The sequence below is a fragment of the Physeter macrocephalus genome, chromosome 16 (genome assembly GCF_002837175.3).
Source record: "Physeter macrocephalus isolate SW-GA chromosome 16, ASM283717v5, whole genome shotgun sequence".
Classification (NCBI taxonomy): Eukaryota; Metazoa; Chordata; class Mammalia; order Artiodactyla; family Physeteridae; genus Physeter; species Physeter macrocephalus.
In genome coordinates this window covers 86,265,999-86,292,094 of record NC_041229.1, presented here as the reverse complement: position 1 = coordinate 86,292,094, position 26,096 = coordinate 86,265,999, and the positions used below count along the sequence as shown (strand labels likewise).

Here is a 26,096-nt window from a genome sequence, read left to right as displayed (position 1 = left end):
GCTCTGTGTCTTGGGCATAGCTCTCGGGCCCAGCCGTTCCGCGGCATGTGGGATCTTCCCGGACCGGGGCACGAACCTGGACTCTCAACCACTGAGCCACCAGGGAAGCCCTGTCTTGGTTTTTAAAATGTATAATCACCACTAAGTCCAGTCATCATTCCTACGGACACCAAACCCCTAGACAAGCACGGACTCACACTGCTCAAAACCCAGAATTCGGGAAACAGCCACACGGTTTAGAAATGCCAAACGCATTTACAAAGAGACAGAGGTAAGGTTCTGAAGGTGGGGGCTGAAGATGCAGGTCTGTCACCGGATGGCTCTGTGTCTTGGGAAGTGACAAACCTCTGAGCCCGACCTTAAGTATAAGCCCCTTCCCACCTCCTGAACAGGCACACTGTGAAAAATCAAATGAACCCGTGTGAAAAGCTATCCCAGCTCCTAGCATTAAGCATTCTTCCCCAGAAAGACAGAGCTTCCCTGGGTCTGGGTTCAGTACTAAGAGGCGGAGATTGCACAGCTGTGGCTTTAAGCTGGCATGTGGATCAGCGTCACCTGGGAGCTGAAGACAGATTACCTCGATTCAGGAGGTCTGGGGCAGGGGTCAAGAGCTGACACTCTTAACAAGCCTCCAGGTGAGGCGGATGATGCTGACCCGAGGGCCTCAGTCTCAGTGCCAGCTGGAGAAAGAGAAGCTTCTCCAAAACCAGAGAGGAACTCTGCTGCTACTGCTGAGAGCCCAGACCACAGGACGGCTCTTGATGACACTCCTGAAGACCCAGAGAATGGCCCTCCCCAGAGCCAGGAGCTCAGCCAGAAGATGCCTACCTCACTGCTGACAGTGTGAATTTCTTGTGAGGGCTCCAGGACCTTTTCCTCGAGACAAGGGAATCTGCCCTCATAGTACATCTGCAGCAGCCGCAGGGCTCGGCTGCCATAGCCCATCTGTGAGCAAACACGGGGGGAAACAGGCAAAGGGAAGAGAGATGTCCTCAGTGTCTACACCACTTGTACGCCCCTGTATTGCTTCTGGAAAGCCTTCACTCCAGGTCAAACTGCACTTCGCAAAGAGAACCAATGAAACCCCTCAACAAGGTCAAAGCAGAGACCCTTAAGACCTAGCGTGGCATGACCCTCACTCTCGCACTGTCCAGCCCGTCAAGAACGTGAGGATGGCCGAGCATGCTTTCTGGTCCACAGATCAGCGAGCTCGGAACTGATGACTCTACAGCTAACTCCTCGGTGAGGACTTCTAAGACGGGAAGTAACTACAGGAAGCAGATCTGGTTCACAAGTCCCCTGTCCTCACAAAGAGTGAGCACATATAATCAATCCTGCCCACCCACCCCCAGCCCGGAGCAAACCGTCCACAACAGAGGGGGACCTGGATCTGCTACTCCTTGACCAGCTTCCTATTTAAACAACCGCGTACACCTGCCCTAACGAGCAGCCAGCAACACGGCTGCAGCTAATTACAGCACACCAGGTTTAAATAACAGCACACACAAGGACGCGTTACCGCTTGATAATCCGGGTGAACAGCAATGCGAACCACTCTTCCACCCGAAAGGCTGCCAAAGTCTGGGTCTTGGAACTGTGGGGGAGACACAAGCCGGTAACTAAGCAACAAAAGACAGCCTCCAGCACTGCCAGCTTCACTCGCTCAAGACACACCAGGGAAAGCACGTCACCTGTTCCGACACTGTCCATGGAATCAGGTCCCCCGAAGCCTTCTTCCCTCGAGACAGGCTGTTCAAGATGGACTGGCGAGAAATCTCCCCCTCGAGGCACACCTGTTGGGGAAGGAGGACAGTGCAGACAGAAAGGCCGGCTCCAGGTTCAGAGCCCACCCCCAGCACCTCACCAGCACTCTGCTCTTGCTCTGACTAGGCCGGCTGTTTCCACTCCAGCGCACGCTTAACCCTGTGACCAACTCATCCGTTTCCAAGAGAAGTTTCATTACTGTGTCCCCTGGGCATCCTGACACCATCACTAAGAAGGCAGAATACTGACATCCTCCCGGCCCAGAGAGCAAAACCACACTAGAAGAGGGTCTCCACACATGGTGTACATGTGAGCTCATCAACTGAGGCTCAGGATGCTCACGGGGCTCTCTACAGAACTGTGCAAAAGGCAGTGACTCCCGGGCCTAACAGGAGGATGGTTAAACACAGCACCGTACGTGCATGTCATGAAATACAATGCAGCCTTAAAAATTATGCAGGTTATGAATATCTGACATATTGAATAAAAAAACCAGATTACCAAATACTACGATCACATGTTTATGAACAGGAAAACTGATAAAGAAATGCATAAATACAGGCTAGGCATTAAAAACATCTTCCCAATCTGTGTCTTCTAATTTTACAAATAGCATGTATTGCTTTAGTAATAAAGGAGGAAAACAAAGTTCTGTTTTAGGAGCTGCAAGTCAAAATACGAGTAGCCAGTTCTGATTTTCACCCATCCATGAACAGTGGGGCTTTGGGTTTCTGTCTGGGTGGTAGTTTCCTTTGATGCACCCTAATCGCCTGCCTGGATATGTCCAGTCACTAGGCTTGAGACCAGGAATCAACAGCTTCCCCTTCTGCGCTGCGGTTACCGAGCCACTAATCCTTGATGCCTAAGTGGGTCCCCAAATCAATGCCACAAGGACACCTCAGCTTCTGTACCTGGATGACAGCAAGCACTTCAGGAAGGGCATTCTGGGTGGGGGGCACGGGAGGCAGGAGGCAGAAGAGATGGTGAGCAGGCGCATCAGAAAGCATCTGGAGGTCGCTGGGAGAGTTCTGTAGGGCACCGACACGGCCAGTGAGAAAGAAGCACTCCTCATCCTGTCCTCACTCGAGAGGCTACTCCACAGTCGCGGCTGGAGAACTGCCTTCCCCAGAGCCAAGTGATGTGCTGAGACCCGTCAAAGCGCCTTTCCAGCATCAGAGCCAGACAGCCTGAGACCCTCTGTTAGGGCTGAAGTGGGACTTAAGCCTCCACCGTTTGCTGTCACCTCACCACGAGTGCTGAGGCTGCAGAGCCGGAGCAGAGACCTGCTTAGTTAGCGCTATATACTTCACAGCTGGGAAGCGAACTTCTTCCTGATAAGAGGCTGCTATTTCAAGAAAACCTCTCACCACTTCTAACACCAACCCTTCGGCTTTCCGTTTAAAGTGTGTTCATAAAAAAGCTACCTAGACACTCAAAAAGTGTCCTTTCCAATGTGCCTTTTTAAGACTTTCAAATATTCCAAATTCTCATTCACTGCTCCTTAAAAACAGCCCAGGGGTTTAAGGCTGGTCTCAGGTCAAACAGCAGCCCCCGGATTACAACTGCTATGTCATCTCAGCCCATCCATTTAGCCAACAGGCAAGAAATATAAGTACCCCTTTTAAAATGGGCAAAACTTTCCACCCTCTCCAACTACCACACATGGAGCTACATGTAGAAATCTCACACTCTGTATGCAAAGCTGGAGCCCACGACAAGCCTGAACAACAATGGGAAATGCAACCCCTCCAGCAGGACCCCTGGGCCCTGCCAACATCAGGACATTCAAGTCCCAGTGGAATGGTCACCTGAGCCACTGGGTAACAAAACATGCAAAAAGCCGAGTCAAAAGGCACTGCCCGGGCTTCCCTGGTGGCGCAGTGGTTGCGCGTCCGCCTGCCGATGCAGGGGAACCGGGTTCACGCCCCGGTCTGGGAGGATCCCACATGCCGCGGAGCGGCTGGGCCCGTGAGCCATGGCCGCTGAGCCTGCGCGTCCGGAGCCTGTGCTCTGCAACGGGAGAGGCCACAACAGAGGGAGGCCCGCATACCACACACACACAAAAAAAAAAACAAAGGCACTGCCCAGTGCTGGAATTCACTGCTAAAGTTCACCTGAGGGCTAGCTGCAGTTACCTTGTAATGAGAAGCCACGTAGAGGGCCATAAGCCGTTGGAGGAAAACCTCAGAGGCTTTGTGGTAGCAAAAGAGGGTATCTCTATTAACATAGTAGCTGGATCTGGAGTTAAGCAACCGAAGGAAAACAAAGAGAACCCAAAACAGGACACAGTACTTCCAAGGGTCACCTGGATATGTGGGTTCCCCTCAACCTGGGAAGAGGAGCCCCTGGTTCTGAGCAGAAACATATTAGGGAGGAAAAGAAGGGAAATCAACAACATTCAACTTTGCCCTCTCCCTAGAGCAGCAGCCTATGAAGCAAAGGGCCAAAACCCTTTGTTCAACTCTTCCATTGCCCCCTCTCCCTTTCACAGGGCAAATGGAACCCAGGAGGATACAGCTCACAGGTTTCAGGCAAGGGGCAGCCAGAGATGATCCGAGTGATGTTGAGGCAATCCAGGCACAGCAGGTCGTTCAGCCACTTCTCTACTGCGTCCCCAGGGGCGTATCGGATCGACTCGTGCAGGGAAACCTCATGCAGGGTTCGTGCTGTTCCCCACAAAACACACACACAGAGTGAGAAACAACTAGTAAATACTTTTTGCCCAGAAGAGCAAGGCAAATGTTCTACTTTATCTGTGTCACATGGCGCTCACAAAATATGGCTCAAGAATTTAAAGCGAGGGGTTTTAAATTGTTCTGGTGGATGTTCAACTTGCCTCGACACCAGTCCCAAGGGGATCTCTCTAAGTCAATGCAACCAATGCCCTGAGATGGTGACAAACAGGAATCTAGCCACCAGAAGGCCCAGGTCAGCCTCCCATCTGGTCACTGGTTTGCTGTTCCCCAGAGAAAAGCAACTTCACCTCGTGGGGACTCAACCTCTCTGCCTGATGGTCAGACAGTCTGTTACCGCCCATGAGGTCATGAGGGGAAGGATCCCGCAGGACAGTGTGAAGTGACTTGCTGTGCACTGCAGGCGCATTCAGAGCTCCAGGGGTACCTGATGCCAGTCTGGCGGTTGTCGTGGTCTTGTTCTCAGCGGTGGTGCTGACCTGGCTCTGGGCACTCTGTTGACGGAGCTGCTGAATTAGCTTGAGGGACAGAGACCGGCCAGTGCCCTCGTAGCTAGGAGCAAAAGCAAAGGCTATCAGGCATGAGGTCACAAATCAACTCTCTAGGAGGGGACAGAAAACTACTTTCCTCGTCCTGATGAAACACCAGACTCCTGTTCACCGAGGACAGCCCTGTCGCCTCTGAACTTCCATGCCCAAAGGAGGCAGGGCGGCACAGTGGCTCACCTCGGAGCCATCTGGGCCTGGGCTCAAGTCCTGGCATGTCCATTTAGTACCTCGGGACAAGGAACTCAACCCCTTTTAGCCTCCTCCTCCAAAGGGGACTATTCCACACATCTCACAGGACTGTACTGTGAACTAAAAAATAAGGACTGAAAAGATGACGTGAATAAAGCATTTAGCATAATGGAACTGGAACACAGGTAAATGGCCAATTAATAAGAGCTGCTATTAGAAGTTCCATGCTTGAAAAAATGAACAGAGAGCATTTCCAGTTTGGAAAAATTAAGATTAAACAAATCCACCACCCAAGTAACTTTTCTCATTACTACTTTCATTTAAAAGATGACATAAAGAAGTAACAAAAAATTTGGGGAAAAGAAATCATCTATAATCTGATCACTGAACCAGCTCTTTTCAATTGTTATTTCCTCCTTGTCTTTGGTCACAAGCACACGTGACCACAGGGTGCAGACTGCTCAGCGGGTTTTTTTTAATTTTCAGTTTTACAATGTTTCATAGTGTTCATTATCATAAATGAGGATACTATATAAATACTTCCTCTAACTCAAATACCACTTTTAAAGAATGATCAAAAACTTAAATTTTGAAGTGCTTTTATTCCTCCTGCCTGCCCCATATAACAAAGCACTCTCAAAGAAATTCCATTTACTTATTTAAAAAAAAAAACGGGTAAGCACAAGCAACAAAGCTAAAAAAAATTTGTGTTTCAAAGAACATTATCAAGAAAGTGGAATTTCTTGAGTAGGAGAAAGTTTTTGAGTGGGAGAAAGTTTTTGAGTGGGAGAAAACTTTTGTAAATCATGTGTATGAGACTTGTGTCTAGACTATATAAGGAACCCTTCCATACAACTCAATAATAAGTAAGACAACTCAATTAGAAAAATGAGCAGAGGATATGAATAGATACTTCTCCAAAGAAGATAAATAATGGCCAATAAGCATATAAGGTGCCCCACACCATCAGCCATCAGGGAAATGCAAATGAAGACCACATGAGATACCATTTCATACTCATTAGGATGGCTATAATCAAAAAGACATATAAATGCTAGCAAGGATATGGAAAAACTGGAACCCTCAGACAGTGTGATAGGAATGTAAAATGGTACAGCTGCTTAGGAAAACAATCTGGCAGTTCGCTAACAGTTAAACAGAAAGTTATCATTTGACCCACTAATTCCACTGCTAGGTATACACCCGACAGAACAGAAAACATGTCTGCACAAAAACCTGTACATGAATGTTGACAGCAGCATTACTGCTACTAGCCAAAAGAGAGAAACAACCCAAATGACCATCAAAAAGATGAATGGAAAAACAAAATGTGCATAAACATACAATGGAATAGTATTCGGCCATAAAAAGGAATGAACCTTGAAAACATTATGGTTAGTGAAAGAAGCCAGTCACAAAAGACCACATATTCTAAGATTCCACTTATATAAAGTGTCCAGAATAGGCAAATCCATAGATACAGAAAGTTGATTAGTGGTTGCCTAGAACTGGGGGGTAGGAAGGAATTGGAGGATGATAATTAAAGGATATGGGGTTTCTTTCTGGGGTAATGAAAATGTTTTAAAATTGACTGTGGTGATGGTTTCACAACTTTATGAATATACTAAAAATCACTGAATTATACACTTTAAATATATCTCAATAAAGCAGTTATCAAAAAAGAGTAAAACCCATTTTATTTAACTGTTTTCAGTATAAGCAAAGCAGTCAAATAATGAATCTATAATATAGAATTATCTCTTCAAGATGTGACTTCCATATAGAAATCTTTTCAATGTTGAAGATATGTATACACTGACCAGGAAAGATTTCCCAGTATATTGTTTTTTTTTTTGGCCATGCTGCATGGCTTGCGGGATCTTAGTTCCCCAACCAGGGATCAAACCCAGGCCCCCAGCAGTGGAAGCTCAGAGTCCTAACCCCTGGACCGCCAGGGAATTCCCAGTATATTCTTTACATAAAAAAGCATATTCAAAACATTATGAAAACTATGTTTATGTTCTTATTCAAAATGAAAAAGTTAAATAAATGCACAGAAAATGTACACCAAAATTCTAACAGAAGCTGTCTCTATATGGTCAGATCACCGGTGATTTTTCTTTTTGCTTACCTTACCTTTCTAGCTTTTCTATAGCAAACAAGAACTAAATATTTCAAAATTTTAAAAAAAGCTCTCGAGCCTGCTTTCTTATGATAACTATACAGTTACTTTAATACTATATTTTCACATAATCCTCAGAGATAAGACACTGGTATTGCCATCCATGTGCCCTTTAGAACTTCATCAGGCCTACGGACAGAAAGAGACGCTCATCAGCTGGGTTATGAAATTCTTCAGTCTGGTGCTGCCTGTTCTGGTGGGCCGTAGCTCAGACCAGAAGTGAGCTATAGTTTACTATGAAGGGGCCAGCTGCCAAGGAGAAGGCCGAGGAGAGAGTGCAGCAGAGCCCCAAAGACTCAAACTTCAGGCATCAGCCCTACCCACCCAGGCCCAGGTCACGTTCGGTAAATGCTATCTAACTGGCAACAACCTACAATGGGAGCAACGGCTCCTGCCCGAGGTACCTCACCCGTTGATGGTGGATGCCATGAACACAAGGTAGGGGCCCAGAAGGCTCTTCACCAGGGGGAGGGGGATGGCAGCAGCTTCATCGATCACAACAAGTTCAGCCTGGCCCAGTTTCACAGCATCTGCAGGATGTATATACTGCCAGAAAGAAAAATTTATATTATTAGCTTGGCCACCTGATACCATGGCTGTGATCACTGGTGAGTCACCATAAAGGCCTCTCTTTACTCTCTCTCCCCTGTCCCATTTCTTCTTTCTCTTGTTCCTCCTTCTCACTTTTCCCTGGCAGGACAAAGCTGGGATGGGCTTAGAGTCAGATGCCTGGGTCCAAACAGGTCGACCACTGACCGTGTGGCCCTGGGCAGGTCACTTCATCTCCGCACCTCAGATTCCTCTCCAGAAAATGGAGGAAATACCTGATGGCTGCTTGAGAAAAAAAATAGGTAAATCTGTAAAAATGCCCTACCTGGGACCTGGCTGAGTGATAGGTGGTGCCTCCCTTTCTCTCCTCTCTCCCTTCTCAGGCTTCTCCCCAGCCTCACTCTGGCCAGTGGGCCAGAGGCAAGCTTGGCCCCAGCAATGGCTAAAGGGGAGGATGTCAGGTTTCTCAAGCATCTCCTACACTCTGGGTACTGTGTGTCCTGCTTTGACACCGTCAACATAAAGCCCAGGTCCCCCTGCACTGGTGGGGACACTTCTAAGACTTATAACCTTCTTAGTGCTCACACACCCTTATTTATATTAGTAGCTGGGCCATCTAATGTCACAAACTTGCCATGAGCTTGGCACCCTTATGCATATAAACGCTTTCAGTTCCTACAGGGGTTCCTGCTCTTTTTAAAGTTTGCAAAAGTCTATGAAGAGGTATTTTTACAGGAGAGGAAACCTGAATAGCCAACTAACATAAACAAAGGTACTCAACCTCACTAGTAATCAGCGCAACGCTGAAGACAACAAGGAGACCCCACTTCACACGCAGACGGGCAAAACTTAAATAGCAGTAAAACACCCAGTGTTCGTGAGGACGTGGGGAAACAGAAACTCAAGAGAGTGCTGGGGTGAAGGTAAACATGTACAAACACTTTAAAGGAGAATTTGGCAAAATCCGAGAAAGATGGAAATCTACACATACCCTAAGACCCAACAATTCCAATTCTAGAAACATATAAATAAACTGTAATGTGCTCATACAGTGCTTAAAAATGAATCAACCAGATCTACAAGCTTCAATCTGGACCAACTTGAAAGCAAATGTTGAGTGAAAAAAAGGCAAGCTGAAAAAAGACAAGTATAGTATGTTGCCATTTATGGATACATAATTATGTAGTGAAATATAAACAAATGAATTGAAAGGAAACACACCAGGGACTTCCCTGGTAGCGCAGTGGTTAAGAATCCGCCTGCCAATGCAGGGGACACAGGTTCGAGCCCTGGTCTGGGAAGATCCCACATGCCGCGGAGCAACTAAGCCTGTGCGCCACAACTACTGAGCCTGCGCCCTAGAGCCCGCGAGCCGCCAAGTACTGAAGCTCGCACGCCTAGAGTCCATGCTCCGCCACAAGAGAAGCCACTGCAATGAGAAGCCCGTGCACCGCAATGGGAAGCCCGCTCGCCGCAACTAGAGAAAGCCTGCGTGCAGTGATGAAGACCCAGCCCAGCCAGAAATAAATAAATAAATTTATTAAAAAAGAGAAGAAAAAGAAAGGAAACACACCAATCTCAGAGCACAGTATGGGGAGTGACAGAAGGGAATGGATGGGGAAGGGTACAAGAGGGACTTCAACCGTGTCTGTGAGGATTCAGATCTTTAAAACAAAAACATGAGTGGCTTTTTAAACATGAAACAAACACAGCAAAGAGCAAAACATCAGCTTTTCTTAAGTCTGAGTGCTGGGCACTTGAGTGTTATCTTATATTGGTCTCTGTGCTTTCCTGTAGTTTTCAAGTATTCCATTACAGGTGAGGTTTTTTAACTGCTTTGCTGGAAGCTGATGGGTCGAGGGGGCAGAGACCCCACTCATTTCCAACAGCAGACACATGTCCTCAGTAGGGCCCCACATCTTGGATCCTTACAGAGAAAAACTAAACAAGCACCTCATAAAAGCAGCAGAAAGCAGGCCCCTGGAGAGGCACAGCCGACTTTAATATTCTTCTATATCGCAATTTCCAGCAAGAAAGTAGAGGTCTCAAAGGGACACAGATGTAGCCTCATAAAGTCAGGTCACCTCTTCTGCACTTCAACTCCAGTCTGGAGACAAAAGGACTCTGGTAATACGAGAAGGTCTCTGATGACAGATCCAAGGAGCGGCGAGGGCTGAGCCAGGCATTTCACGGAAAGGTTTTCCCTCTTTGGTTTGTGTGTTTTTCTGGAGTTTTAACAGATCTCTGTATTCTCACGGCCTGCAGCCTGCCCCTCACCCCGCCCTACCCCAACACTGGACTCTCTTCCCCGCAGATGAGAGAACCAGGCCAAAGGAGGAAGAAACGCACAGAAAGAAGAGAGTCTAGAAAGAGACCCAGCAGAAAAAAATTAAGGTCCTCGAGGGAAAAAGGCACAAACACTGAACCTTATTTATAACCTGGATCCTTGATAAAAGGTATACCTCCTTGACAGACATATACCAATGCCTCACAGGCATAAAGGTCAAGGGTGTAAAGTGCCAAGTTGACCTGGCCCACTTCCCACCGCAAACCAACTCCAAAAGTGATCAATAACCTGCTCCATTAGGAGCCCATGGGCCTCCATCCCTTCTGCAAGCCTGTCATGTTTTAACAAAATTGTAGCCTTTGGACAACTACAGACCATTCAGGCTTACAAAGCACTGGAGATTCACAGAGCTTTCGGGGAAGCACTGTTTAAAAAGGAAAATAGGCCACTGGCTAAACCACAAAGATTCAGAGCACATTTTACAAAGAACTTTTCATCTTTTAAATGGTGAGGTTATTTATTGTCCTCGCTACAGATGCATCATTTCAAAACCTGCTGTAACTAAGCAAAATTAGAAATGATGTCAGAAAAAATGATTTTATTTCTCTTAGCTGATTAGCTTACTTACAATCCTACTCACTCAATTTTCAAGGGACAAAATTATAACTTTCCCAGCTGGCTACATACATTTGGTAGTCTGCTTGAATGTTTTTCTTTAGAAGAGGCTGAAAATCTGGAACACGTTTACCGTAAAACAACAACGCTGTCTAAAAGATATGCAATTACACAGCACATAAAACAACTATAAGAGACGTCTTAGAGCATTTACATACAGCAGGACACTGGCCCCACATGGCAGGGTTTTAGAACAAGCCTCACCTGAATAGTCTGCCTGTGTTCCCGGAATATGTTCACTCTGATCACTGCTTTGTGAAATTCAGGATTTAGAGACTGAATGATCTCATAATCCAGATGCTCCTAATAGGGAAAGAGCCAAACCAATGCCAAACATCAGAAACAGGCTTTAGAAACTAAATATTAAGAAAGTTTGCATTCTAAAGACTTCACCTGGATTTACACTCAGCATGGAATCAAAATAAGCTCTTATCCTAATTTCCTACCTGATACTGCAGAGCATCAAATCCTTTAAATACAAATTCAAACAGAGTGTGGAGGTTATCTGGGCTCGGAGAGGTAACAAAGATATTGGAGTACCTGTTGAACAAAAGGAGGATTTTTTTTTTTTTTAAGTAATTAGGAAATCTAAGAAATGTTTAGAGAACCTAAAAAAAGAAAACATTTTTGTTTGCCCCTGTTACACAGGGGATAACCAGAGACAGTGGCAGAAAAAAAATCAGGACACACGTTTTGGGGAGGAAAAGTAAAGCAACTCCAGACCAGACCTGAGGGTATTCTTCCTCCCAACCTAATGAAAACGCATTACCAGTTTGAAGGTAGCACACCCCAGCAATTAGCTACCAGCATCTGTGAAAGCACCCTGCTGAGGGCATTGCGGGGACCGCTCCCTCAGTGCCAGGGCCGGCACACGGCTCCCCAGTCCTGCGCCCTGGGACGAGAGAGGGCTTCATTCTCATCACTAGCTGTGCTGCGAGGGTTTCAAACCGTGAAGCCAAAGGGCTCAACTGTGCTCAGGCTAAGGCCACAGTTAACCTCTGAGGGATCTTTGTTCAGTGTAAAGGATGCTAATGGTAGCGGGGCTGAGTGGTACTGCCGGAGCAGCGAGAGAAACAAAGGACTAGGAGTCAGGAGCCGAGTTCAGCCCCAGCACTACCAGCACTGACTTGGCGGGGGTGGTCTTGGGTGAGTCACTGAAACTCCCTAAGCCTGGGTTTATCCATCTATGAAACGTTAACATTGTTAATTAGGAGCACCAAGGAAGATGATGCATATAGGACATGGTAAATTCTAGGTCCATTATTTATGTCTGTGAAGCTGGATGTACATGCTCTCCTGGCAGTTGCAAGTCTTCCGCCCAGGACAAAAGAATGGAAAGGAACATCACACTCAAAAGCAGCTCCTCAGAAGCAAACAAGATCTACTGATCAAAATCAATAAAATGTCAAACTTGTACTTTTCTAAGTCAGCAAAGCTGGTCACATACATGTCCATCTCCTGAGAGTTTTTAAGTTTCTTACCCCTATTTCTTTGCTCTTGTGTGTTTGTTCAACTCTAAATAGTGAGTTGGCCCTGGTATATGTCTGTGTGTGCATGCACACATATACGTGCACCTTTGGGGGTTTGGGGGAAACAGCATTGCTCTTTGTAGACAGGAACCCAAGACCTAGAGAAATCACACAGGAGCCCGCTCGGACCCAGAAGCAGCTTCCCTGTCCCCTGACCCCCTACTCCTGCACACTGCTCCCTCAGAGCTCAGAGTACCTAAAGATGGGGACCCCCTTACCCAAAAGCCACCGCCCCAGCAATAGCCAATCCCAGGGCTGCAGATTTTCCCCTTCCTCGGGCAGCTGTGAGCGCAACAGTACTCCTCAGGGTCTTTTCCGAGATCCCCTCAATGAATTTCAAGACAGCTTTGGCCTGTGGAAAGAGAAACATATTAGGTGAGCTTTGAGAAAGGCCAAGGTCCAGCCATCTACCACCATCGCCAGGGAGAATTCAGGCTGATGCCTAGGCTAACTTGGGGGCGGAGGGGCTGCAGGGGAGTTCTTACTGTCCAGAAAGCAAGGCCCAGCACCTGGACTCTCACTCCCTTAATCGTCTCCTCTGCGTCTCAAGGCTTTAAACACCAAGTAGGTGCTGATAACCCCCAAGTTCACACCTCCATCCAGACCTCTTCCCCACACACCAGACTCTTCTATACACGCAACTGCCCCTGCTCTGCCTTCCACCTGTACATCTAATAGACATCTCACACTGAACACCTAACATCCCCTCCAATCCTCCCCCACCTACCATCTTCCCCAGCTCAGCTAACTGTCCAGTTGTTTAGGCCAAAAGTCTTCTCCATTTTCTCCCATACCTGATTCATCAGCAAATCCTGTCCATACTTCCTTTAAAACATAAAAATTCTACATTCCTCACCATCCTCCTCCTCCACCACCCTGGTCAAAGCCACCACCCTGTACCGCCGCCATTATTACAGGAGCCTCCTCATCAGTCCTGCTCCCACCTTCGTTGCCCTACAACCTAGACTCAACACAGCACAAGGCGATCCTGTTAAAATTAAGTCTGGCTTCCAGAAGCACAAGCATTCCTTCAATTGGATAAATAATTTGTGTATTTGTTTAAAAAGAAAAAACATGATAACTGGGATTAAATAAATAAAGCAAGCCTGGGGATCCCTCGGACAGCTGTGCAGAGACCATAAGCATAAAACTCTCTGCTGGCCCCCATCGCTCACAGAGTAAGTGCCAAGCCCTCCCAGGGGCCTGCATGGCCTGCACGGTCTGACCTCCGTCGTTTCCTCCTACCCTCACCCACTCGCTCTGCTTCAGCCCAGTCGGCCTCCTTGTGAGTCCTTGAGCGCACCAGGAGAGCCTACCTTAGGCCTGTGTGCCTGCTGACCCCTCCGCCGGGAGCACTCTCCCTGCAGAGAGCCACGTGGCTCGTTTTCTCGACTCCTTCAAGCCCACTCAAAGAGCACCTGCCCACCAGGCCCTCTCCAACCACGATACGGAGACCCGCAGCCCCCCTCCCTCCTCCTGGCACTCCCCATCCTCCTCGCTGCTCTTCATGTTTCCCCACCCACACAGCACCTTCTACTACAATACGTGGTTTGCTTATTTCCTTGATTCCCTGCCTTCCTCATCCCACCAGAAGTCAAGCCCCATAAAGCAGGTGCATCCCTCTTGTTTACTGCTGAGCCCCTGCCTAGAGGAGTGTCAGTGGCACGTAATGAGAAGAGGGACATAACACTACTCAGGGGCCAGACTCTGCTCCCCACGGGGACTCTGCCCTGGGAACAGGCCATTGAGACTGGGAAGAAGGCTGGAATCCATGGTCCAGCCTGGCCTGTCTGGTCCTGAAGAAGCTGCCTTACATGACTGGGCATGGACACTCAGAAGATACTGATAAGACGCAGTCCCAGGCAGAAGGAAGGGAAGGAAGGGGAGGGGCTTCAGGAAGCCAGAGTCTCTCCAGATGGAAACACTCAGAGGGGATCCAGGTCCTACTCGCCTTAACTTGGCCTTGGCCGAACACTGTATTTTATCCTCTTGTTGTTTGCTTTAGAGTAGAAAAGTGAAGAACTCTGATAAAAGATAAGTGGCAAAATCTACAAACATAATAAAAGGCTATGAAATCTGGACTAAAAATGCACTCTAAAATAATATTCTAATATGAAAAACCAATACAAAAAAGCAGAGTGGTTTATAAAAACAAACAAAATAACCAGTAATTATATGAAAACAGTGCCTGCTTCTCTCATAACTAAAGTAACAACAAATTGAAACAACGATCCTATGTTCCCATATCAGATTCGTAAAGACACAGGAGTTTAACAGTACCCAGTGTTGGCAAGACTGCAGAGAAAAAGGCCTTTCCATACACGGTGCGGGTTCCATAACCTGGCATGACACCCGTTTTAATGCACACATACTCTACCCCAGAAATTCTCCTGTTAAATTATCCTAGAGACAGTGCCCACAAATGTATCTGTAAGAATGTCCTAATGGCATTACTTATAATAGCAAAAAAGCTGGAATCAAGCCAAATGTCTAATGGGGACCACCTTCCCTTTGCACACTTTAAAAATACCCATTTATATGCACAGAAAAAGATCCAAAAGGACACACAATAAACCGTTAACAGTAGCTGTCTCTGCGGAGCAGGACAGCCAAGGAGAAACACCACTTTCTATTTTTAATGCACACTTTCCTACTTACTGATTTTTTAAATTTTTTTGCCATGGGTCATTTATTTTCTTACAACAATACTACTGTATTATAGTTTCTCCCTCTTCTGCCCTTTCCCCATCCTCTCTCTCACTCCCTCTCTCTGGTGAGAAAGTTACCAGGAAGTGGTTGAAAGCAACCCAGAGCCTGCAGCCTGGGCTGCAGAGAGAGCTGCGTGGTTGGTGATTCTACTTCCAGCATGGAAAGGGAAACCATCCTATTGGGACTCAGCCCCAAGTGGGCGCATCACTGCAGCTGTTTTCCATCATGAGGGAAAAGCCCAGTGCTGAGAGAGGCCTGTGCTGCTTGGCTGGCTCAGGCTGGACCAGAACCCTGAACACACCTGACAGCTTGCAGGCCTCTGGGCCACATCCATTCAGCTCCCATCACCGCCCAGGAACCACTGCAGAAGCCAAGTTTACCAGCCCTGGCCACTTCAGGGAGCACAGAAATGCATCCTGGAAGCTCCCACCCAGCCTGCTGTCTGTACCTAGACATCAGGTACACAGAGGACCCTCACCACAGGGCCCTCATCAGCCCTCACACTGGAGCCTCCAGCTCTCCTCACTTACGAACAAGATATAAGCAAAAACCTTTATGTCATCAAAACTTAATGAAAATGGAGGCTTCCCTGGTGGCACAGTGGTTAAGAATCCACCTGCCAATGCAGGGGACACGGGTTCGAGCCCTGGTCCAGGAAGATCCCACATGACGCAGAGCAACTAAGCCCATGTGCCACAACTCCTGAGTCTGCACTCTAGAGCCCGCGAGCCACAACTACTGAAGCCCACGCGCGCCTAGAGCCCGTGCTCCGCAACAAGAGAAGCCACCGCAGTGAGAAGCCCGCGCACCGCAATGAAGAGTGGCCCCCGCTCGCCGCAACTAGAGAAAGCCCACGTGCAAGAGCGAAGACCCAACGCAGCCAAAAATAAATAAATTTTAAAAAAGAAAAAACTTAATGAAAATGAAAGGACACAGGTCCATCACCCCGTGCCTGTGGCGTTCCTCCATAAATGTAAGCCATCTGCCCCCGACCCCCAGCTCCCTGAACTGTTAACGTGGGGAAGGGGGAGCTAATCCTGGACCACTGTGGTGAACACATCCTGCTGCTGCGCGCCTGAGTGTGAGCAATAGAAAAGGGCCCTCGCCCTCGGAGGAGCCAAGCCTTGTTCTAACTTGGCGTCTGTCACTCTCCGCCCGCTGTCTCTCCCCTCCGCGCCATGCAGACTGGGCTGGGGACGTTCCGAACGCACGCTCACCTGGTCTAGGGTCTTGCAGCACTCCACCAACACACCCACAGGCTGGGTGTCCTGCAAGCTCTCCTTCAGCTCCTTCAGCTCCAAACCAGAAGGCCCAAGACTCTCCTCCTACCAGAGAGGAGAGGAGGAGAAGCTTTGCCGCCGCCCCGGGAGGGCCAGCACAGAAAACGCAGCCTGCCCCACGTCCCCTGCCCCCGGCAGCTCACCGGGCTCTGGGGAGGGAGGGCCTCAACGCTGGCGGCATGGGAGGAGATGGGCAGGATGTTGAGCTGGTCATCGATGGCGAGACACCTCTTACACGAGGCCAGAGAAAGAATAAACCTGAGGAACAAACCGCAGTCGTGAGGTGCTGAGGGCAGTGTCTGCACAACAAGGGAAGGGCTTTTCTCCAGGAAAATCATCTAGCCCCACGTCTCTAAGAAAGCTGGAGAAAGCCAACACCGTCATCTGGAGGGCAGTGCCGGATGATTCCCAGCCTCCTTTACGAGGCCCGAACATGCTTTATAGAGCAAACAAGCAAACGGGGAACTCCCTTAAGAGACTGATTACAAGGGCCCCTACTGTGCAGAAGCCCGCTGCTACAGGGTGCCCCGGCCCTTCCCCCATCCTGCCAGGTTCACCCTTTAGCACTACGTGTCTCCTTGAATGGGGAACGCCAAAGCCACTCCACATGTGCTCACCAGCCACACAGGGAAACAAAAGCGTACACAAACGGACTGACCTTCTGCCACAAGGAGAAGAAAATAAAGAAAAGGGTGGAGGGGAAAGCTCCCTCTAGCACTATAATACAAACATTTTTGTGTGTAGCAAAACATGTGTTTGGCTATAAAATCCAAGCTTCTCCCACAACTGCAAGAAAAGGGCCTCCAGCACTACTTTCACAGGCTTCCCTTCCAGCCGGTAGCGCTGGGCGACCTCCAGGCCCACTCCTACTGAGCAGCTTCAGAGGCGACTGAAATTAGGTCACACAGTTCACCCAGGCCAGGATTCCTAAACCTCAGCACTACTGAGATTCTGGACCAGATAATTCTTTGTTGGAGGGGCTTTTCGGTGCCTTTTAAGCTGTTCAGCGGCACCCTTGGCCTCTACCGCCACCAGCCTCCCGCCCTCACCGCAGGTCACGACCATCAAAGCGTCTCCAGACACTGCCAAGTCTCCCCAGGGGCAAAACTGCTCCGGTTGAGAACCACTGACCTAGGACATGGCTTCTTCTTCTTAAGGCGTTTCACGTGTTGCTAACTGGCGTTCCCCCAAAAGGGCTCTGTGGTCAAATAAATTGGGGTCCCTGGTGCTGTGAGACTTTTCAGAGGCTACAACAGGCTCACGTGAATCCTCAGAAAGGAAAAACCATACCAGCATTTCCCAGACATATTGGACCAGAGAACCCTTTTGTCATAAGGTCCCTCTTAAATATCAGTGTTCTGTGAAACACATTTGGGAAAAGAGTGGTCCAGACAAATCACCCCTTTGACAGATGCGTAGGCTAAAAGCCAGAGCGGGAGAGAGACGTGGTAAGGGCCAGAAGCAAGATAGAATCCAGGCCCCAGCCTTGCACTCACTTTTATTGCTTCCAGTTAGCTGCACAACTACCGCTGCTATCGGGAATCTCACCATTTGGGGCTCCTGACCTACCTTCCCTGAGACAGAGCACAGCTTTCAGGTGGGTCCAAGATGAAAATGTTCCTCCCACTGTGGCTCCCCACAGTTGAGGAAGTGAGAAATGTGCTCCAGACCTACCTCTCATTAAATCTTCCCACCACATCCTGATGGGCCTCCGTCCTGTATCTTGAATGCACGTCCTAAAAGAGACAACATCCATTAACAGAGGCACCCAAATAGCGCTGAGCTTCAGCGTCCAAGTGTGAAGAAGTTCCAGCCAACAACCCTGGGGTAAAAGAGGCACCAGTGATGCTGCTGGAAACAAAATCTCCTCCTACCTAACCTGCCATGCGAAACTGGCCGGATGCGATCTGCTGCAGCAGGACTCAGACACTAAATGCAATGTTTCTTATCACAACAAATGTCCCCTCACCTCACCTTTGACTGTTCCCACATTTTACCCAGCAGCACAAAACATATTCACTCGTTCAATAAAATGCACATGCCAGCGCCAGACAAGCTGGGTACACACCGGTGTTTAGTAAAGCATGAAGCCTGTTCTCCTGAAGCTTACAGTCAAATGGTTGGACGGAGACAAACAAGTAAATAGATAAAAATTTTGACAAATGCTATGAATGAAAAACAGGGTGCAGTGCCAGCCAGTGGAGGGGGTGGGGAGGGGGACTACTTATATAGGGTAGAGAGGGAAGGCCCTCTGAGTTGGTAAGCAGGCAGCCAAGTAAGAGAGGGAGGAAGAACAAACAAAGTGACGTGGGCACAGACATTCGCTCGTTCACAGATATTTCAGGAGGGCTTACTAAAGGCCAGGCACCCTTCCAGGATCAGGGAATATACCAGGGAGGAAAACGAAGTCCCTGCTCCCATAAAGTTTGGAGACTGGCACGGGAAGCCAGACAATAAACAAATAAATGTCTAACTTTAGGTGCCTGTACCATGCTTTGAAGCAAAATAAAACAGGTTGAGGAGTGACAGGCCAACCACATATTCTACACAGGGTGTGAGAGAGGCCGCACCGAGGAAGTGGTATCTTGACAGGGACTGGAACGCAGTGAGGAAGTGTGCCAGCAGACCCTCCGTGGAAACGGCGCGAAGGCCCTCAGGCGCGGGTCTGCTGAGGGGAGAGGGCACACCTGAAGACCTCCGAGGAGGCCGGAGGGGCTGGGGTGAGGCGAAGGGGCTGGGGGCGATGGGGCGACAGGAAGCAGGCACTGAGATCTGACGGAAGTCCACTTCACCAGGAGAACGCAGCTCATGAAACCCTGAGGCCAAGCCTAACAGTTCCCAAGCAGCTGGCAATGGACAATGACTCCAAACCTGCGGCTCAGCACACCCATGTGGCAGAACCAGCTCTGCACCCAGGGAAACACTTCCAGCCACTCCCTCAGCTGGGGCAGAAAAAAAATACCCCCCCCACCCCCTGGAGTCAAAGTTTCTGCCAGTCCGGGAGCGGGATGGCAATGCTCCTCCACTATCCATTAGGATGAGGGCAGGTGAGGACGTCTGTGCGTGGTCCCCTTTCTGTAGTACACAAATGTAGGCACTGGCGTGGCTCTCTGTGGAATACTGTTTTAGAAATGGAACTACACAACAGCTGCATCATGTCTGAATCTCACTGGTGTAGAATCTGCAAATGCCTGAAAGCAAAGGCAAAATTCACAGATTCCTGAGCACACCCAGGGCCACTGAGGCTTCTCTGCAGAAAATTCCTCATTAGCTCCAGTCAAAGAGCTCCCAGCCTAGAAATTATACTGACCGCTCACTGGAGTTGCTCAGTAGTTCTTAAAAGAAAGCAGCAAAAACACAGATTGATTTGAACCGCCACAATCAAGATAAAGAAAAAAACGGACACTTACCATGGTCATCGTGTACAACTGCTTGAGTGAGTTCATGGTCCGTAGGAGGATAACCACCAACCCACCACCTTCCACTGTTTCTACAGTCCTGGCCAGCAAGTTTGGAGTCAAAGCTTCAAAATCCTGGAAAAAGGAAGCCTTAGAACTGGCTGCAAAGAGCACCCGCTGGGAAGCTTAACCAGGGGCCAGGCGATAAGGTACAAGGAAGGCTTCAAAGTACAAACCCAAGACCATGCCCCGTACCTGACTCACCAGGACACACACACACACACACACACACACACACACACACACACACACAGTCCCTTACTTCGGGGACCAGAGAAGACAGCCCAGCCCTGGAGGAGAGGTATACCAGGTTTTACATGTCAGTGTTTCCCGTAATCCCTCATAACATCTTTTTTTTTTTTTTTTTTTTGTGGTATGCGGGCCTCCCTCTGTTGTGGCCTCTCCCGTTGCGGAGCACAGGCTCCGGACGCGCAGGCTCAGCGGCCATGGCTCACGGGCCCAGCCGCTCCGCGGCATGTGGGATCCTCCCAGACCGGGGCACGAACCCGCGTCCCCTGCATCGGCAGGCGGACGCGCAACCACTGCGCCACCAGGGAAGCCCCCCTCATAACATCTTGTTTGGAAAGAAGTCCTCCAATGCGCATTGATTCACACTTGAATTTCAGAAATACCTCACACTCATTTTCTGCTCTGTTCATAGATGGAAACTGTCTGACAACACTCAGCTGCACCACATGGGGGGCCGTGGCCTGAAGGAGCCACCGTCACCTCACCTGGTAACCGGTGAGCAGGAGCAGCCCCCACCGGTCAGTGACGCGGGGAGAACAGGCAAGACGCTCTTCAGCCTCCAAGGCGGGATGTAAGCCGGCGGTGTAGGACAGCCCGCCGGAATGCGGGAAGGAAAATCTACAACTCCTATTCAAAATGTCCCACCTCGTTTCTTAATTTATATTTTAAAAGGTGTGTTTTACGATGCACGTGATCATGGTAGTGCATGCAGATAATAAATACATATCAAACTGTGGGAACCTGTGCTTAAATGTGAGGATTTGTGCTTAAATGTTTTCTTTGGTGGGGGGGGCAGGGGGGGAGCGGATGGAGTCACAGGTGGCAAAGCGTCAAAGAACAAAACAAAGACCACCAGAGCTCAAAACAAAGAAAAATGTGAAACTTCATCTATTAACTTGCCAGGCAAGAGAAAATATATACCAGTGTAGAAACTCACCAGCTACTTCTCTGAGGGGGAAAGTCAGGAGACTTTAAGGGTGAGGAGGGCGGTGACAGGGGCGGTTACTCGGTCAAGCACCCGGGGCAGGACACCCGAGGGCTCGGGCCCGTGCCTAGTTTAGCTAAAACAAGTCCCACCGCTCTCTGGTCACAAGAGTCTTCAGTTAGTTCTAATAGGGATCTGGGGTCCTAGGGTCACTCAAAGTTCAGTGCTTTACCAAGCTGGTTAGACCCAGTTGTGATGGAGCATCACTGCCACTTTGGGTATCTCTAGACAAGTGCTGCTTTGGGTAGAAAATGCTCTTTTTATGTTGGTGAGTTATCCAGTTCCTGTGGAAAGTGGCCAAGTCCTCCACGGATGAAGCTTTGGGGGAGGGAGTACAGGTGACTCCTCTCCTCTGCGTACACCTGTCCTTGTGGGTGACCAGGCAGCCCAGGCATTCCCTAGCACCCTGACTCCAGTCACGGGCCGGGGCAAGTCACCCACCTGGAGAACACACATGCCAAACGTATTGCCCAGGATCTTGTGGGTCTCATTGTAGTAGCAGTAGCGAATGTTTGTGGCAGCTACGAAGAGTTCAAAGGGGTCATCTTGCTTTATGTTCAGCGTTCCGCTCTTTATTTTTTTCTGCAGCTGTCGCATTCTTTTCTTCCGATGACTGCAATCACCCCCCATCCCATGAAAGCCAGTTAACCAGAGAGGCTAGAGTTGAGAGCAGGGGATGGGCTCAACGATCACCCACTGAGACCTTCAGAGCTAGAAGGGAACTGGGAAATCGTCGTGCTCATCCCCTCACTTTAAAGCTGAAGGAAACGGAAGAGGCACTAGAGCAGATGGGCTTCGGAGGGGGACAGTGTAAGTCTGTGTGAGAACCCTGCCATTTTGATACTTCACTTTACAAAAAGGGTAATGGGAGTTCCTAAACCTCACATTCAGCCAGAGCTTGAAAGCAAACCTTAGTGGCCTCATTACCTCAGTCTCAAGCCAGTGCTTCAACCACACAGCACCGCTTCCCAGAGAACCTGGGAGAGGCACTGTGATGGCGGGTTTTATTCATTTTTCCTAAATGAATTCATCCACTTCCTTCCCAGATGGTGGGATCAAGTCCTCAAGGGCAGCTCTAATCTAAGATAATACTGATAGAGGATATAAGGGTTGGAATGGAATATGGACGTCTCCCAGAAATCCCTGAACTTTTCTTTTGTCTTAAAAAACTCTGAGTACCTAACTGTCAATTAACTGTTTCTTTTAGAGAAAAGAGAAAACGAGAAAACTCCAGAATCAAGGGTTACAGCAAACCAATATTTTATCATAGTTCTCTAACTGAATAGTAGAGCCAAGGCCTTCCCCGTGGGGCTCCACTCCCTCAGCCCATGACTTAGCATCAGCCTTAATCTAACGCTCAAGACAGGGGTAGGAGAGCCATAGGAGGCACAGAAGAGATTTTTAAAAGTGAAAGCAGGTGGGTTAAGTTTGAAAGGCAAATCTGCCCAAAACGCTGTAAACTGCCCAATTTCGCAGGGGCTTTCCGCACAGCAGAGTCCACCCCAGAGACACATATACTGGGGGATAAAGGAGGGAGAAGAGGCCCAAGGACAGAACCACACAGGTGAGCTGGGTTTAGGGAAGGAGATGAGCTCGGGGAGAGAGAAGAGCTCAGGAAGGTGGGCTGAGTGTCACAGAAGCAAAGAAAGGAGAGCATTTCCGAGGTGACTTTATAATGGTTTATCTGCCAAGGAACAGCACCCCCACACCCCAAACTCCTCCACATACACAGTCATAGGCAGAACTGCTAGGTTCATACTAGGTGACCCACCCCACCTCCTCTGGCCCAGAGGTGGATGTCTTTCCCAAAGAATTTGGGAGAAAGACTGATTTCTGTGTCGTTGGACCCAAACCACATAAAACTCAAGTGGTGTTTCTGAGATGGGCACCATAGAAGGCAGAAAGCTGCCCTGAAGTGGGAAAAGAACAGAGCAGACACACAGAGATGAGAGACTGAGCAAGGACCGGAGCGTCAGCACTGTGGCTCTACACCACCCCCGCGGAAGAGCTGAAATCTCATCCCCGTAGGCTTCAGGAGCTAGCCCGTATCCTGCCGACCCTTGAAAAACCTAGGGGTTAACCTGCATCTAACTTAAGAGTCTGCCCCTCCGTAACCGCAGCTCCTCCACATCAGAGGACTCAACCAACCACGGACCACGTAGTACTGTAGTATTTACTACTGAAAAACATCCGTGTGTAAGTGAAGCCCTGCAGTTCCAATCCACATTGTTCAAGGGTCAACTGTACTTCAATAAATTCCCCTTGTGCCTAAGTGTGTTTGTGTTGGAGGTCTGCTCTTTACTATAATAAGAAGTCTTAAGTCCACAACTTCAAAAAATAAGAACAGCCAATTGTCAAAAACAGCAGTGGACTACTAGAGGAAGAGCTCTGAAAAAAAGGAGAAAGAGGGGGAAAAGTTGTTGCATTAGGTATCAGGTCGCTGGTAACTTCCAAGAGCAACTGAAGGAACCTGCATTAGAGGGGCTTGATCAGCTGAGGAAACGAAGAAGAAAACTCGTGTGCAGAAAGCAAGGAATTGGGCTGGGGACTTAAAAGAGCATGAAAAGGATCTGAAATTTATTGTCAGGAATGAAGAAAGGGCATCAGCTCTATTATTTTTCTCTACTGGAAGTGTCCTCAGAGATAGCACCTTCACTAAGAATCCCTGAAAATCCATGTCAAAGAATCATTTCCTAGCCTTTAACTAGCAAGCAGGGACGGCAAGTGGGACGGGGCGCTCAAAGGGCACACGGCTTACCTGCTAAACCCCAGCTCTTTCTTATAACACCACAGCACAGAAGGCCGAGCCTTCACAGTTGCTCTGGACAACATGTGATGGAGTATGACCACCTGCCAAAGAAAAAAGCCATAGCATCTCAGGACCAAAAGAGACCTCCAGGACAGCCAGGCCCGAGACCACGGGGCAAGCAGTGCCCAGGCGGGGACTATAAGCCAGCGCACATACACTTACCCTTGCGTTCAGTCCACCACCCCACATATCAAAAGCTGTGAACCTGTCTGTTAATAATTCTAAATATTGAGTATTTATCACTTCCAATAAGTAAAGCAATGTTCCCACTAGGCATTTCACTTAAAGAAAACCAGTCATTATGTGTGAAACCCCAGAGTGTCTGTAACATGCTGACTCTTTGGGACAGGATACAGAGTACGTCAGGAAGCATTTACCAGGTCTTACCTGATCCTTTCCTCGATCTCCGACCACAACAAAGAGAGACCTCTGCCGCTCAGCTACCCCATTCTCAATGAGAATCCGGATTCGGTTATCCACTTTCTTCCGATGCATGGTGAAAAACTATCCCTAAAACAGAAGGAAAGGACACAACTAGACATGAACATCCAGGTTCTGGGTGAGGAACATTAGCTGGCTGCCTCCATGGGGCTGGGGGGCTGAGCTAGGCACATTTATAAGTATCATCTTATTGAACCCTCAAACAGCTCCCTAGGGAAGACATCGGCCTCATTTTTTTAATTACGAAACTTAGGCTTGCAAGGTGAAGAAAATGTTCCCTTGGCATGGGCCGTCAACAGGGAAGCTGTAATTCACCCCCCTATGGAGGAATTTTTCAAAAATCGGAAACAATGTTCAAAAAAAGAATGATTAAAATGTATGATATATCTATGGGAAAATAAAGCAGTTTTCAAAATAATTTGTTCAAAATCATTTTCAAATATTATCTAAGGATATGGATAGAGATGCTTATTAGAGGATAACATGGCAGGATATGCATGCACATAATATACATATATAGAAAAAAAAAAGATTGGACGAAAACACCAAAATGTAAAGTAATTTATGGATGGTGAGATAACAGATGATTCTTATTTTGTTCTTTTGTTTTTTTTGGAGTTTTGTGTTTTGTTTTTTTTTAATTCACATATATTACTAACAAAGTCAGGAAAAGAAATCAATTGACTATTACTATGATGGAATGTGGCCATCTGTTTCCTCAAAGGAGGGAAAACTATACTGAAGCCTGTACAGAGAGATTTCAAAAGTTACTGTGATTACATATGATAGAACATTGCACCATTATAATAAATACACCAAAGAAACATCAAAAATTTCAATTATGCTTCTACAATGTAAAAGTAAAAATAACATGTTACTTAGAAACTCCAGTGCTTGCTGCATTCTAATTCTACACCTAACCTCATTAACTGAACCTTAACCCTACCTTAACTATCTTTCTAACCTCTCAATCCAAACATGGATTTTAGCAGTTCGATCTTACTGTAAAACACTATGTCATAATCAATGCCTCCTATTTTATAAAGAAAGGACCAAGTATAAATACTCAAGTACCCCAAGGAAGAAAAGTGACAGAGACAGGATGCACATTCAGGCCTCCCCTGATTCCAAAGCCTGAACCCTTTCCAGTTCACCAACCTGACCAGCTTGTCAGCTGAGTTGCGGGCGACACAAAGACCCCACAACCAATTCAACAACTAATTATTGCTTTTTTTTCTAGTTACTGTGGGAGCCCCAGAAGTAGTACCAGATAAAGCCTTGACTTCGAGGAGCTTTCATTTTCCTTAAAGAAAATATTTAAGAGAAAGAAATGAGGAATAATCTGTCTAAAGACAAACAATTTAGATGTAAAACTAATTGCTACAGTGGTCTGATGAAAAGTCTGATGAGATTACTATGGGCTGGAGTTGCCATGGAAGGCTTAATGGATGAGGAGGGCCTTGAAGGAAGAGAAAGATGATTATTTTTCATTCATCTATTAGTCTAACAAATAGACATAGCATCTATGTGCCAGGCACCATTCCAGATACACTGGCAAACAAAACAAAGTCCTGAATGTGCCTGCTGAATACGGAGTATAGACGAATGAGCAGAGTGAAGTAGCTAAGAGCGTGGGAGGATCTAGATGAAATCACACTGCCTCAGTTCAGTGCCAGGTGCTGCAATCAGGAACTGTGGGCAAGCTCCGCGGAAAGCAAACGTGTTGTCACCCATCCACTCACCCCACCC

General features: G+C 48.0%; 1 protein-coding gene across 1 annotated transcript in view; it reads right to left on the bottom strand.

Moving 5' to 3' along the window:
* The window catches only part of NAT10 (N-acetyltransferase 10), a 39,810-nt gene that overhangs the window by 13,195 nt on the left and 519 nt on the right, over nucleotides 1–26,096 (bottom strand). The window contains exons 2-19 of the mRNA XM_007111364.4: nucleotides 24,294–24,416; nucleotides 23,856–23,947; nucleotides 21,539–21,710; nucleotides 19,816–19,938; nucleotides 18,080–18,141; nucleotides 16,549–16,663; nucleotides 16,343–16,450; nucleotides 12,635–12,768; nucleotides 11,334–11,427; nucleotides 11,092–11,190; nucleotides 7,786–7,922; nucleotides 4,885–5,009; nucleotides 4,280–4,430; nucleotides 3,900–3,996; nucleotides 2,676–2,792; nucleotides 1,692–1,793; nucleotides 1,520–1,594; nucleotides 829–945 (exon numbers count right to left, since the gene is read on the bottom strand). Coding sequence (XP_007111426.1) covers nucleotides 829–945; nucleotides 1,520–1,594; nucleotides 1,692–1,793; nucleotides 2,676–2,792; nucleotides 3,900–3,996; nucleotides 4,280–4,430; nucleotides 4,885–5,009; nucleotides 7,786–7,922; nucleotides 11,092–11,190; nucleotides 11,334–11,427; nucleotides 12,635–12,768; nucleotides 16,343–16,450; nucleotides 16,549–16,663; nucleotides 18,080–18,141; nucleotides 19,816–19,938; nucleotides 21,539–21,710; nucleotides 23,856–23,947; nucleotides 24,294–24,401 — 2,028 coding nt within the window. The 5' untranslated portion in view covers nucleotides 24,402–24,416. The remainder of the gene's footprint in view (nucleotides 1–828; nucleotides 946–1,519; nucleotides 1,595–1,691; nucleotides 1,794–2,675; nucleotides 2,793–3,899; nucleotides 3,997–4,279; nucleotides 4,431–4,884; nucleotides 5,010–7,785; nucleotides 7,923–11,091; nucleotides 11,191–11,333; nucleotides 11,428–12,634; nucleotides 12,769–16,342; nucleotides 16,451–16,548; nucleotides 16,664–18,079; nucleotides 18,142–19,815; nucleotides 19,939–21,538; nucleotides 21,711–23,855; nucleotides 23,948–24,293; nucleotides 24,417–26,096) is intronic.